Raw genomic sequence first — 12764 nt, 5'->3', positions numbered from 1 at the left:
GAAAACATTTTCCTGGTATCTCTACATCACATTGTAGAAAACCAGAAGCATGTACTTGATTTGTCCTGGGGTTTAATTACCAATTACTTTATCCAACCCTGTCACTCAGTTCTCTTACTTCATTACAAAAAGATCCAAGTCAAGATTATGTTCTTACACAAAAGTAGATGTTCAGTTTAAGTGCAGAAAATAGAGGTAAAAAATAATCTCGCCCCAAAAGAGTTTTGTTTATTCTTTTTAGTGAAAGGCAGTATAGCTAATGGATTCTATAGCAAACGGGAATTCTAAGAGAATTAGACTAAAAATCTGTGCTAGTGTTAATCATCTTCCTTTGTTCTCAGGGGACTGGTGCATTTGTGCAACAGACAGCAGTTGAAAATTGCTTATATCCAAATGATCACGTAGAATGAGACACATGGATTTCGGGGGAGGGAAAATACCTTTTAATCTAGTTGGAGAAAAGAAGTGAAGTCTTCTGGATTGCTCATATTAACAACAATATGACCCTGATAATTTTCTTTTGCAAGTCTTTTTTTATATCAGTAGGCACCTAGACTAGTAAAGTGCATCACATTATTCTGCTCCCCCAGAAAAAACATACACAGGTTTAATATTCATTTTGACAGTCTGCCTAAAAGAATCTTTGCAGATGATGGAAGAAATCACATTCCCACTGGGTGGATTCTCCCTACAGATGTGCTAATTTAAGCTTTTTCCTTTTCGCGACTTGCAAGAGTTAAGGATTTAAGCACTTCCCTCAAGACTGAGGCTGTGATGCTGGTCAAGGGGGTGTTTGGCTGCTTTTCTTCTAGTGGCTGGTCTGAGGTGTTCCGTTGCTGAACTGCTGGAATTTTATATGCTGTAAAATTTGTGTTAGAAAGGAAAACCAAGAGAGAAGGTTTCTCTTCACGGCAAATCCTTATTGCTGCACATTGCATCAATGAGTTGAATATGTATGTTTCCCTCAGTTTCTTTCTGTATGGATTAGGAGAGCTCTGTTGATAGCAGTTAAAAGAGGTTTGGTGGTTTCTTGGGATTTGGGGTTTTTTTGTTGCATGTGGGTTTTGAGATATTTTCATTTAGATGGCTTTGGCTACTGAAGAAATGGAATCAGAAGGGAGTTCTGTTTTCTGTAGCAAAAATGATAAGCAGGATCATCAGTTCTGTCTTGAAAGGAAATTCAGTTAGGGAATCAAGAGTATTCATATCTTGTTTTCAGGGACAAAACTAAGAGGAGATACTACGGGTTTTAGAAGCAGTTCTGTTCCTGTTAATGATAGGAAAAACCTGATTAGTTGCTGTGAGTGAATAAATTCAAGTATTAATTGGAAAGATGTCAAAAAAGTTCAGGTGGCACCTTAGCATTCCATGGTGCCACGCTTTAGAAATGGAAGAGGAGAGTATTCCTGCAAAAAGGTCTAAACAAGATACACTCTGTAATTGATACATTCTGTACCACCAAAGCATTACTGCATTTAAATAAAAATTCTTTAAGTTAGGACTTGGGGAGAGAACAGTCTGTTCAAGATGTTAAGATCCATCCCAGTCTCCAGTTTCTTTCTACAATAGTTCTGCATGGGGGAATGTTACCAAAGTTTCAATTAAAGTGCATTTTAAAAGGAAGCAGTGGCAGATGGCCCAGAGTCATTGAAGCCTTAGTTACTGCAAGGCATTTTTCAGAGAAACATGAGGTGACTTTAGTTCAAGAATTCAGAAACAATAAAGCTGGAGTGGAATTTCTGTTTAGTCATCTGGCCAGCTGGAGATAGCAAAATAACCTGAGCAGGTTTTCTGTCTTTTTTAAATCCTGCCATAATGTGAATTCCTGAGCCTCATAAAGCTATTTATATTTTGCATGGTATACTTTCAGATGAGGGATTAAATCCTGCTTGCTTTGCACTAGAGATTCTTGATTTCCATATTAGGAGGAAGCTTGTGCCTCCTTGTGTAAGGCAGGGCTGTGGAAGGGACTGAAGAAACCAGTAGTCTAAAGCTCTGGATCTTCCTGTGAGCTCCTGCTGTAACCAGTTCCTAGTTTGGTGTGTGCACAGGGCTCCACCAGAAAACCCTAGCAGCACTGGAAGTGGTGCCTAGGAAAAGAAAACCTCTGACTCCCACCAGCAGAACTGAATCCCCCCAGCCCAGCTAGGTCTGCAGGCTGCAATAATGTCCAATGGCAGGTGTAGGGTAATAGCACAGTAGTATCAGATATGATCAGCTAGTAAATCTCCTTACTTATTTTTTAAAATACAGTAAGTCCTTTGGGGGTATTTCTTTTGCTGTGAAAAAGGTATATCACATATATTCAGGCAGATAATCTTTGCTACTGAAGAGTATACAACTCTGCATAAACAAGTACTTGGTTAACCTGTTAAAATATTAATTACTTGAGAAAAGGTCAAATGCATGAAAATGCAGACTCGGGACAAGATAGTTGTCTGCCTTGTCTTGAGTCAAGACATCTCCCTCTTGCAGGGAGGCCTCCATCACCCCTTCCTCAAGAGTAGTCCCCAGGAGGGTTTGAGGAGCCTGGAGAAGTCTGTGGCACTCCCAGCAGCAGTGGAGGACGAGCATGGGGAGAGGGCATCCAGGGCAGTGCAGCTGCACATCCAGGGCAGTGGCTGTGAGAGCACACACAGGACACACGTGGGCACTCTGCAAGGAGTGCAGTGAAGGGCCACCGTGAGGGCAGAGGCTGGAACAATGTGCCAAGAGCTGACTGGAGTCTGGAGTAGGGAAGATAAAGGGGGAATCCTCCTGCCATCTGCAGCTTGTAATTGAAGGGCATAGAGAGGATGGAGAAATGTGTCATGAAAGGACCAGTTGTGCTGTGGAAAAATTCAGTTAGGTTTGAGGAAAAATTTCCCCATGAGGTTGGTCAAACATTGCAACAAGTAGTTGAGACAGAGTGTGAGATTTGACATCCTTGGAGATACTCAGAAATCAACTGGACACAGAAACCTGATCTAACTGTGAAGTAAACTCTCCTTTGAGCAGATGACTTTCAGAGTTTCCTTCCAAGCTAAACTATTCTGTGATTCTCCTGGAAAGAGGAACATTGCTCCTGTGTAGAAAAACAGTGGTGGATGAGCCAGGAATGAGAAGGCAGGAACCTGACTGCTTCTGGAGATGGGCATGGAGGAGAATGGCTGGAAAAGGGAAAGATTTTAGAGCCTTTTCCTTTCCATGGAGTCTACAAATCTAGGATTAGAAGAACAAACATCTCTTACAGTGTTTATTCAAGCAAATTGTGGCCCAGCATCAGGTTTTCCTCTCCGACCTATAGAGCACTGGCAGAGATGTGCAAATGCTTTCAACTCCAGCTGCCATATTGTCACATATTAAATATCAGAGCAGGATGTATCTACCCAGAGCTGATGGTGTATTTTATGGATGTGAAATTCAGTAAAGAGGCAAAATTGGTTTATAGTCTCTCATATAACATAACAGAAACAACTTTTTTTTTTTTTTTTTTTTTTTTTTTTTTTTTTTTTTTTGTTGCAAAAAGTGTGTTTGAAATAACACCAAGGAGATTGTCCTGCTTTTCTGAATTCAAAGAACTTTCCTAAAGAATTTGTTCCACTTAGGAACAAATAAGGTATTAGGAAGGATTTTTCAGCATGATTTAGTGGAGGACAGGCCTGAATTCCTGCAAGATTAAATTTGTCATGAACCAGTCATACCTACTTGGGGAGCTCTAGGCTGTTTTCAAAGGGGGAGTTTTATAATTTAAACGCACATCACTGTATTGACTTGGTTATCCTGATTTGTATTTGCAAATGTGGGTATTATCCCAGAACATTATCCCAGTACAGCTCCAGTTAAACTCCGTGTGGGAGTGACAGGCTGCCTGGCTGCAGCCCGGCCAGTGTCCAGCTGGGGGCAACAATCTACCAGAGCAGTTTGAGAAATTGCATCCTGAAGGAACTCCCTGATAGACACAACCCAACTGCAGGTTTATTAATGTGGTCATGGTCAGAGGGTTGCTCACTTGAAGATGACTGGCAAAACAAATCTCCTGAATTTTTAATTTTTTTTTTGTCTATGAACAAGAACTGACCTTTCAGGTTAAATGAGGAAGCTCTTCTCTTTACACAGCACTTCCTCCCACCCTCTGCCCACTCTGACCCTTTGCCATTAACCAGGATTTTGTCAATGAATTCCGTATTTTAATTCTCCACATGGAATGAAATGTGGAGGTAGGTAAGGATTTCATTGGAACAGGGTAGATGCAGTGCCCCTGCCATGCTGGTATTATGTGATTCATATTACAGAAGCAACCAAAAGTTTGCATGGTACAGCAGTAGATGTCAGGTCTTCAGGCAAATACTGCTATTTAAGAGACAAACATCAAAAGCAGGATAAAAAGGCAAAATGTTCTCCTTTGATAGACCCTAGCAACATTCTTTAAATATCTAAGATTTTCAGTTCACTCTGTTTAATAGCCTTCAGGATTTTGTATGATTATTAGAGATAAGTAGCATTATTTTCCTGCTATACTGTCCTCCTCTTTTAAATAAAAGTGGAGAATGTATGATGCTGTTAATTTCTCAGTCATCCAGATTCCTCTGGGGTTTAGCTATTATCCACAGATGCAGGTTATGACTGGGAAGTGTTCTGAGGCTCAGATATGAAGTGCACTGTTGCATGAAATCATCTCTCATTTTGTGCAAGTTGCATCACATTTATTAGGATATAATGTTGTTTCTTATTTCCATCTTCACATTCACCTTCTAAGCTACTGCTGGACTTGCTTTTAGTTTGGGGTTGGTTTTGGGGTTGGAGGGGCTTTTTATGATCCTACCTTGCTCAGTCTTAAAGAGGAATACATATACAAACATACATACACACACACACACACACACATACTTGTTTTTATATTGTGTTTTCCTGGCATATATTTTTAGTCTTAAGTAAAATGTACCTTCACTCCTTGCATTGGTCACAGCAAATCTGGAATGCCTGCAATAAACCAGGGTGGATTTTTGTCCCCTGTTCCAATTGGTTTATTGAAGGTTGAAATAAATCTGAGTATTTAACCAACCTCATTTTGCAAAATGTATAATCAGTACCTAAATGTAAAAAGCATAAATGCCCTTACTTTGAGGCAAGATATTAATTTTCAAACCTTAGCGAATATCCTGTATTTTAGTTTTGTGGAGTTTATTCAGCAAAATTTCTGTCTCTCAAGTAGTTGATTGCACATTCATGTAAAATGTTTTGTTCATCTCAGTTTAGTGATATCTTTATGAGCTTGGTGTGCTTTCTTCATTTGCTATCTTTTCTTTGCCACTAATTATCCCTCAGTAGCTTTGCCTGCAGGCTAATCAAGTCATCTTCCTGAGCAAGTCAGATACAGTTAACATCACCTTAAAAATAATCATCCTTATGTCAACTGCCCCTGCTGTACTGGGTTCAGCACATCCAGCTTTGTGATCTTCTATGAGACATGTAATGTCCATTTATCTGTTGTCTGACCTCCAATTATCCCCTGGCTGATTTATGTATGTAATTAGCTTAATTTCCCCATCACTGGACTCTATACAACTAATACACTGCATGTGAAGTGCATCCACATTTCTTCTCTCTTTATCCTTGCATTGTAATTTCTAAGCCTGATAAATATTTAATGAAGCTAATCTCTTTGCAGATGTGAATGTAGTTTTAATACTGCACTGCTGTTCAGCCTTGTTTTCTGGTAAGCTTGGCTAGTTGTGTGTCTCCATGAACTGAGATAAGCCAGAATGTGCCCAAATCAGCTTTTTTTGCCTTTCCCAGATCCCTCCAGCCTGTGCTGGGTGTATCACACCTGTGATCAGGGGCTAAAAGTGGATGCTAACTAAAGCTTTCTATTTACTTGGGGTTTTTGTCTTTTCAGGTTTCAATTCTAGGCTGCCCTGATCCCAAAGTTCATGAGATTGCATACCAGTATGGAAAAAACGTTGGCATAGCTTTTCAGGTAGTGTTTCTGTTGAACTAAATGGAATCTAAAATCTAAACTTCTCAAAAGTGCTTTAGAAATCAAAGTGGACTGTCTTAATCCTTCCTACAAATCTTGTCTTTAACAAGGATTATTCTGTATTTAGCTCTAATATTTTAAAAAGAAATTTTAAACAATCTGTATGTTTATTTTTTTCCAGCTGATAGATGATGTGCTGGATTTTACATCGTGTGCTGACCATCTGGGGAAACCAACAGCAGCAGATCTCAAGCTTGGATTGGCCACAGGCCCCGTCTTGTTTGCCTGTAGACAGGTAAGTCTGTCTGCTCAAAATAAAAAGTGTAAACTGCTCCTCACAGGAGCAGCTGAAACACATCAAATCTCCAGTGTCAGTGATGAGTGGCCTGGGCACATGTGACAAATCAGTGGGTTCAGTATCAGATGGATTCTGTGCAAACACAAGTTACAAGAAACACCTTCCTGCACAGCTCTGCTTACTGTTAGGCTCTTGTAGGTATTCAGAGAGTTTTAGCACATTTGGTGTAGGTTATTCCTGAGTAGTTTCTTGCTTGTTTTCTCCTGAGACATCTTCTTCCCAGGCTTGACTGTGTATGTAGGCTTTTTTGCCTTGTTCTGGGCTTTGTATCCATCTGATGCCAAGAACTGAAATCCCTGCCTTGGGAAGTGTACATTTTTGCATTGAAAGGTAACTTGACCATCTTATAGTTTTCTGCATTAACCACAAGGCTTCTTTGCTGCTGTTTAGGTGGGTACCTTTATTTATTGGATTTGATCTTTTCATCTCTTTGTCTTCAAGTATTATCCATTTACAAACATGAGTAGGTTTCCTGTCTGAAGGTTGGGTAAGAGAAAAGGGAATGTCATAAATAAAACAAGCTTAAAATTGGTCAAGATTTTCAGTGCCTTAAAAATTACTTGGAGGAGCAAAACAAAAACAGAATTGTGAGCAGCATGAAAAAAACATTAAAATTAGTGCTAATCCATAAACAGGAAAGAATCAGGTTTAATTCCTTGCTCCAGTGTCTTGTTCATCAGAGGCAAGCAGATTTGGGGCTTAAAAAGCAGTCTTTCCTACCAGGCTTCACAGTGTGATATAAAAGCTGGAACAATTAGTTCCAGCAGAGCTCTCATCTATGATCCCTCAGTGGAATTGCTTAGAGCTTGACATGGGAAAAGTTCTAAATCATTTAAAAAGACCCAACAACTTTGACATTTACTTCTCCCTCTAAAAGAGCCTGTTGTGGGGGAAGGTGGAGCATACATATCTGTTTGCTTCCTTATCCTTTGGGCATTTCCAAGGATCTGTGTCTCAGGAAAGACGGGAGCACAGAGTATCAGCCAGCTGACAAAGCAGGTGAATGCATATTGAGAACAACCTTCTCTGTGTCCTCAGTGTCTCCCCATACTCATCTGAGGGATTCACAAGCATCTTCTTGAATCATTATTTCAGAATTGTGTCATAGGCAATTGGAGCTGTCCAAAGAACAGTGAGGCACTCAGGTAGAGAGGGAGAATGGAGTTGTAAAACTGTTTTTGTGTGTGCTAAAGCCATGTGCAGAAGGAAACAAGGCATGTTGCAAATACCCATTTTTGGCAGAGAATGGGTGACATTGATTGTCTTGTGGGTGTTGAATATTCCAATTTTTAAATTAAAACTTCGTTATTAATTTGTTTGGGTTGTCTGTCTCTGACTTTGAACTTCATCTCTCTTTTAATTAGCTTTACAAGATAAATTAGTTCATAATATAGAAATAAAAGAAAACAAAACCTGTCAGTCCTATTTTAAAATATTGCTCTCTGTATGCCACTTTTAAATGCTTTTCCTCATTTATATCTTTGATAGATGGGAAGTGTACATTTTTGCATTGAAAGATAACTTGACCATCTTATAAAATTTTCTGCATTAACCAAAAGGCTTCTTTGTTGCAAATGTCCTGCTGTTTTCAAGAATCTGGAACAACAGCACTACAGACTTAACTGATAAAAACAAAGCATGAGTGCTAAAAAAATGCAGAGCTTCAACAGACACTTGTGATGCTACTAAAAGATATTTCATACATTTGTGTCTGAGAAAAAACCTCACGAGCCAGGACGTGAAGACAGTCCAAAGTGTAATTATTAATTATAAGCTGTCTTTTCATAGTATTGCTGCTATCCTTTCATGGAGCTGGTACTCCTCGAGTTGTCTTCCTGACAAACATCCGTTACTTTTTCATGTGCTTTGGATCTTCAGTGGCAGATGCCTTTTCTTCCTATCCTCTCCCCTCCCTCTGAAATACACCTTTGTGCATTAGAATATTAAGGAGTAAAAATGTTTACCTTGATATAGTACCTGTTTATTCAGTATTTAAAGTTAGCTCTCTTAGTAAAAAAAAATCACCACCCCATTTATTTTTAAAGAAAATACACTAGTGTATGCTAATTCTAAAGCTCCTCTTAAACAAGTACAGCTGAAGAATGAAGGTTTATTTTTATTATAAGCATTCCTGTTAAATGCTGACGTGCTGCCCACTAAATATGCAGAATTGCTAATAACAGCTCTGCCTTACAAGTTTGGGGATTCTCATGTCCTTTAGTGCTTAAATAAAAAAGTGATCCCATATGCATTCTGTATAACTGTAAATAGGAATAATGTGAAAACTGATTGCATGAACAACTGCAATTAAATTGTCATTGCCTAGGATCTAGAAAAAGCCATGACTTTCTTCTTTTAGATAAAGTATGAGTCATCACTGAACTTCTGAATGCATCTCCAAGACTGTGTATGAGTAATAGGAGACTGTCACAGCACTGATGGGTGCTGTGTTAGTACCTGAACGAGGCTGTAAAGCTGCAGTTGCAGAACCAAAGGTGTGCAAGGAAAGCAGACCATTGTTTACAAATATATGGCAATAAAATCATCTTTGTTTGACTCTAATCCTTTCAGGCAAGATGAACAAATAGCTCTGTCCCTTAAAAATAATTCTTCTGTGGAGTAGCTGCCCTGAGTTGTAGCCTTATTTTGTTGGTTAAGCACAAGGTTTTTCTGTTTCTAGGCTGTCTGAAGAAAGAGGCTGCATATTTACCTAAGCGATGTGATTTTTCTCAAAACAACTGACTTGAGTTACCTGCTTGATTTGTAGGGAATTGAGCATGCAGTGCTAACTGTAAATGCTACGTGACTGAAAACAAAATACCATATAGTTGTCATTTTTCTCTCACTAAAAAAATCTGTGTATATAAAACAGCAGCACAATGGAAAATGTAAGAGAATGTAACAGCCAGTGTTACCATGAGGGGATTTTACAAGTTGAACTGTACAATACTGCAACAACCAAGATCCTGGATTCTTTTGTACCTGTGGGGGGACAGAGGTGCTTCTTCTAGGAGTGCCAACAGTAACCATTATCTGTGATAGAGTATCTGATGCAGATTATACACCAGGTAGTAACCACATCAGAAGTTACCACACTGGAACATCTGCTTAACATGATAAAATGGCAGGTGTTTCTGCTACCAACTGGCTACAGCCAGCACAGCCAGAGCCAGGTTTAAGTTTTAAATGCTTGGGCTCTGCTATACTCCAGTCCTGTGCACACTGCACGTACAAACCTCAAGCTACACCTGTAGCAACAACAGTGAAGAGGGCTGCACTTTGGTGGTGTTCTTACCTTAGCATGGCAGGCAGCTACATGGAAAACAACTCAAAAGCAAGTACAAACCCTTCTCCCTTTGTGCTTAGTTTCCAGAAATGAATGCTATGATAATGAGGAGATTCAGTAAGCCAGGAGATGTTGAACGTGCATGGAAATATGTGTTGCAGGTAAGACTGATATAAAATATTTCTGCTCTCCCTGCTGCTCAGTCTGAAATGCATTGCCTCTCAAGTAAAATAGCAAGGCTGCATTGGCAAATACATTCTGAGTAGCATGCAATGTACAATGCCAAGTTAAAATTCCTCAGCTCTCCTACTGGCACAGTGTTTTAGCAGAAATGCTAGGTACTGAAGAACTTTTTTTCTTTTTTCCCTCCAATAGCATAAAAGCCACATAATAAGTAAAAAGCTCATGCATGACCTCCATTCTTTCAGCTGAGGTATAGCTGTATTCAACAGCTGGTATAAATGGCATGTAATTTCCAGTCAGTCTTGTAATAGCAGTGCACACCCTATACCAGTTCTAAATTACTCTGGTCTAAAAAGACCAAGCAGTGGTCTGTGCAAAATTATTACCTATTTTTCAGAATAGCATGGGGGTTTTGCACATCTCTATTTAGAGCAGGAGGGGAAGGTATAAAGCATTAGTTTCTACTTTGTTGTTAATCCCAATGCTGTTTTGTAGTGGATGAGTTGCTGTTTTAGCATGGATCAGTTTTAGTACTTGGACAGTTTGTGGGGCAGGTAGGTGGATTACAGAATGAATCCTTTTCCTTTCCCCATCAGAATGTAATGTATGAGGGTACTTACTGACCTTAGAACCCTGTGACTGGCAGAGGCAGCAGGAGGCTGATGAGTTGCCCGTTTCCTCCCTGTCTCCCCTCAGAGTGATGGCGTGCAGCAGACCACCTACCTCGCCCAGCGCTACTGCCACGCGGCCACGCGCGAGATCCGCAAGCTGCGGCCGTCCCCCGAGAGAGAGGCCCTGGTGCACCTGACAGAGATGGTGCTCACACGAGACAAGTGAGGGACCTCCTTCCACTCCTTCTGGCAGCTACTTTACCAGACTGTGCCTACATTTATTTCAAAAGTTATTTGCTTCCAACACAAGCTACCAAAAATTATTTTTTTAAAAAAAACCTCTTTTTTTTTTTTGGAAGTTCTACTTTCTTTTTTTTTAAAACAAAAGTTTAAAGTGTTTTACTGCAGGAAGCCATGCAAGTCAGAGCAAATCAAACTGTGCTGTACAATTGTTTTAGTGGGGGCTATTGATTGTGGGGGATGGGGAAGATGTTTACATGTTGATGCACAAAGGCCACAATGAGAATAAATATAAATCAGTGTATGAAAATGGAAGCTGTTCCAAATTTCACTTGTTTACACTAATAAAGAGAGCGTGCATGTACAGGAGCTGGTAAACTCCTCTGAAGGGAGAGGGTTTGGATGTTTCCCTGGCTACTTAACAGAAGCACAGTAATTGTAACAGTAAGAGATAGATACTGGTTTACTGTAAAAGACTACATGTGGATTTTAATTAGTTATTCATCCATGAGTTCAATTCATGCTATTGATGGCTACCTGCTAGTAATTAACATGATGCAGAATTTGAGACTGGTATCAAATGAATGTTTTTGTTCAGAAAATGAAAGGCTCAGTATTTCTAACTCTAAAAATGAATCATTCACCAGCCAGTCAAACCTGCAACTCCATCACTTTCATCACTCATTTATAGAATATATTCTGTAGCACCCTAGAAGCTGCCTTTGAAGTCCCAGACACATTCCTCTCACAGTAATTACCCAGTACTACCACATTCCTTCTCAGGTTATTTCAGCCACAGAATCTGTAGCACAGGGAAGCACACCCTCCCTGGCTCTCTCTGCCTGTGATCCCTAAACAAAGGCCAAGTTCCTGTCACTGTGTCCCCCTGGGTGCTATCTAGAGGACAGCTTGCTCCTGCTCCCTCTGCTCCATGGGGCATCTCCCAGAGCCACACACAACTATCAGCTACAGATGGTGTCCAGCTTACTGCATCCAGGTAATTAGATTCAATCAAGAACCCTCACAGAAACTAAGTGTTGGCAGAAAAGAACTTTTAAGAGTATGTATAAGTGTGTAATTCAGGTTTCAGATCTAATTTATTTTCCCTCTGTCAGTGATAAAGTCATGTTACAAACATTAGCTTTTTAGTACATTGCCTGGGATAACACAGCCATGATTTTGCTACGTTAGCATTCCAAACTTCTTTGCCAAGCCAACCAACAAAGTAATGGACAAGACCTTTGGTTCACTTATATATTTATGAATGGAAAAAGTCATAATGTAAATTTACTCATTAAAAAAACTTGGGTACAAATTACACATACAGAAGACCACCCATTTTTTGAATCACATGGACACCTTAGACCCAAACAACTCATTGTAATAGACTTTAGTGAGAATACTCCAGGTAAAGATTACAACAATTGGAAGCATCTTGGATTTTTAAAAAAGTATATTTCAATACATAAGTTTGTATGCATGCTTTAAACAAATATAATTCAAGAATGAGCAAAGAGTCTAAACAAAAAGTAATATGACCAGCACTAACATTAAACTTCTCATTCAGGTTTTAATATGTTAGTCTAACGTAGTGTTAGTTACCATGCTGTACTGAAAAATGTAATGGCACAATCTGATCATGGTTCATTAAATATTATACCCTACTTCCCCATAATAATTAGGCTGGTCATAAAATTAACAATGCATAAGTAAATAAGTATAACCAGTTATAGACAGTTGCTTGTTTTACAAATCGCCATCAGGTAAGACATACTGTCCTCAGAGACTCAGAGATGGACATTCAATCATACCATTAAAACAGTATGGCCTGAAGAAATGGGCACAATTTTTTGAAAGTATATTAAGACAATTCTGTTAGCTTTTAGTTACCCCTTGTAAATAATCATGGTATGACTTGAATACAAGACCAAACTTTGAAAAGCAAAGGATTTTAATCGGCATAGTGCATGATTGATTCAACATAATTCCCAGGAAACAAGCCAGTTACTCGATTGCAAACTCCTTCATACCAGCCGTCATCGTTCTTCTTTATCACATAAATGATTGCACCCTCCATAAACGACAGCTCATCATCTTTGTCCTTTGTATAGTCATATATAGCAACAA

At 39.3% G+C, this 12764-nt stretch overlaps 2 protein-coding genes across 15 annotated transcripts in view; one reads left to right on the top strand and one right to left on the bottom strand.

The window, feature by feature from the left end:
* PDSS1 (decaprenyl diphosphate synthase subunit 1) overlaps positions 1–12074 on the top strand; it is a 24792-nt gene extending 12718 nt beyond the window's left edge. For all 4 annotated transcript variants that reach the window (XM_064407438.1, XM_064407427.1, XM_064407447.1 and 1 more), the window contains 4 exons: positions 5879–5959; positions 6141–6254; positions 9684–9764; positions 10483–12074. In XM_064407438.1, coding sequence (XP_064263508.1) covers positions 5879–5959; positions 6141–6254; positions 9684–9764; positions 10483–10623 — 417 coding nt within the window. In that variant the 3' untranslated portion in view covers positions 10624–12074. The remainder of the gene's footprint in view (positions 1–5878; positions 5960–6140; positions 6255–9683; positions 9765–10482) is intronic.
* The window catches only part of ABI1 (abl interactor 1), a 77303-nt gene continuing 76611 nt past the window's right edge, over positions 12073–12764 (bottom strand). For all 11 annotated transcript variants that reach the window (XM_064407417.1, XM_064407420.1, XM_064407366.1 and 8 more), the window contains one exon: positions 12073–12764. In XM_064407417.1, coding sequence (XP_064263487.1) covers positions 12589–12764 — 176 coding nt within the window. In that variant the 3' untranslated portion in view covers positions 12073–12588.

Source organism: Passer domesticus, chromosome 1 (assembly GCF_036417665.1).
Source record: "Passer domesticus isolate bPasDom1 chromosome 1, bPasDom1.hap1, whole genome shotgun sequence".
Lineage (NCBI taxonomy): Eukaryota > Metazoa > Chordata > Aves > Passeriformes > Passeridae > Passer > Passer domesticus.
Note: the sequence above shows the minus strand (reverse complement) of the source record. Positions and strands in the feature narration are given on the sequence as shown.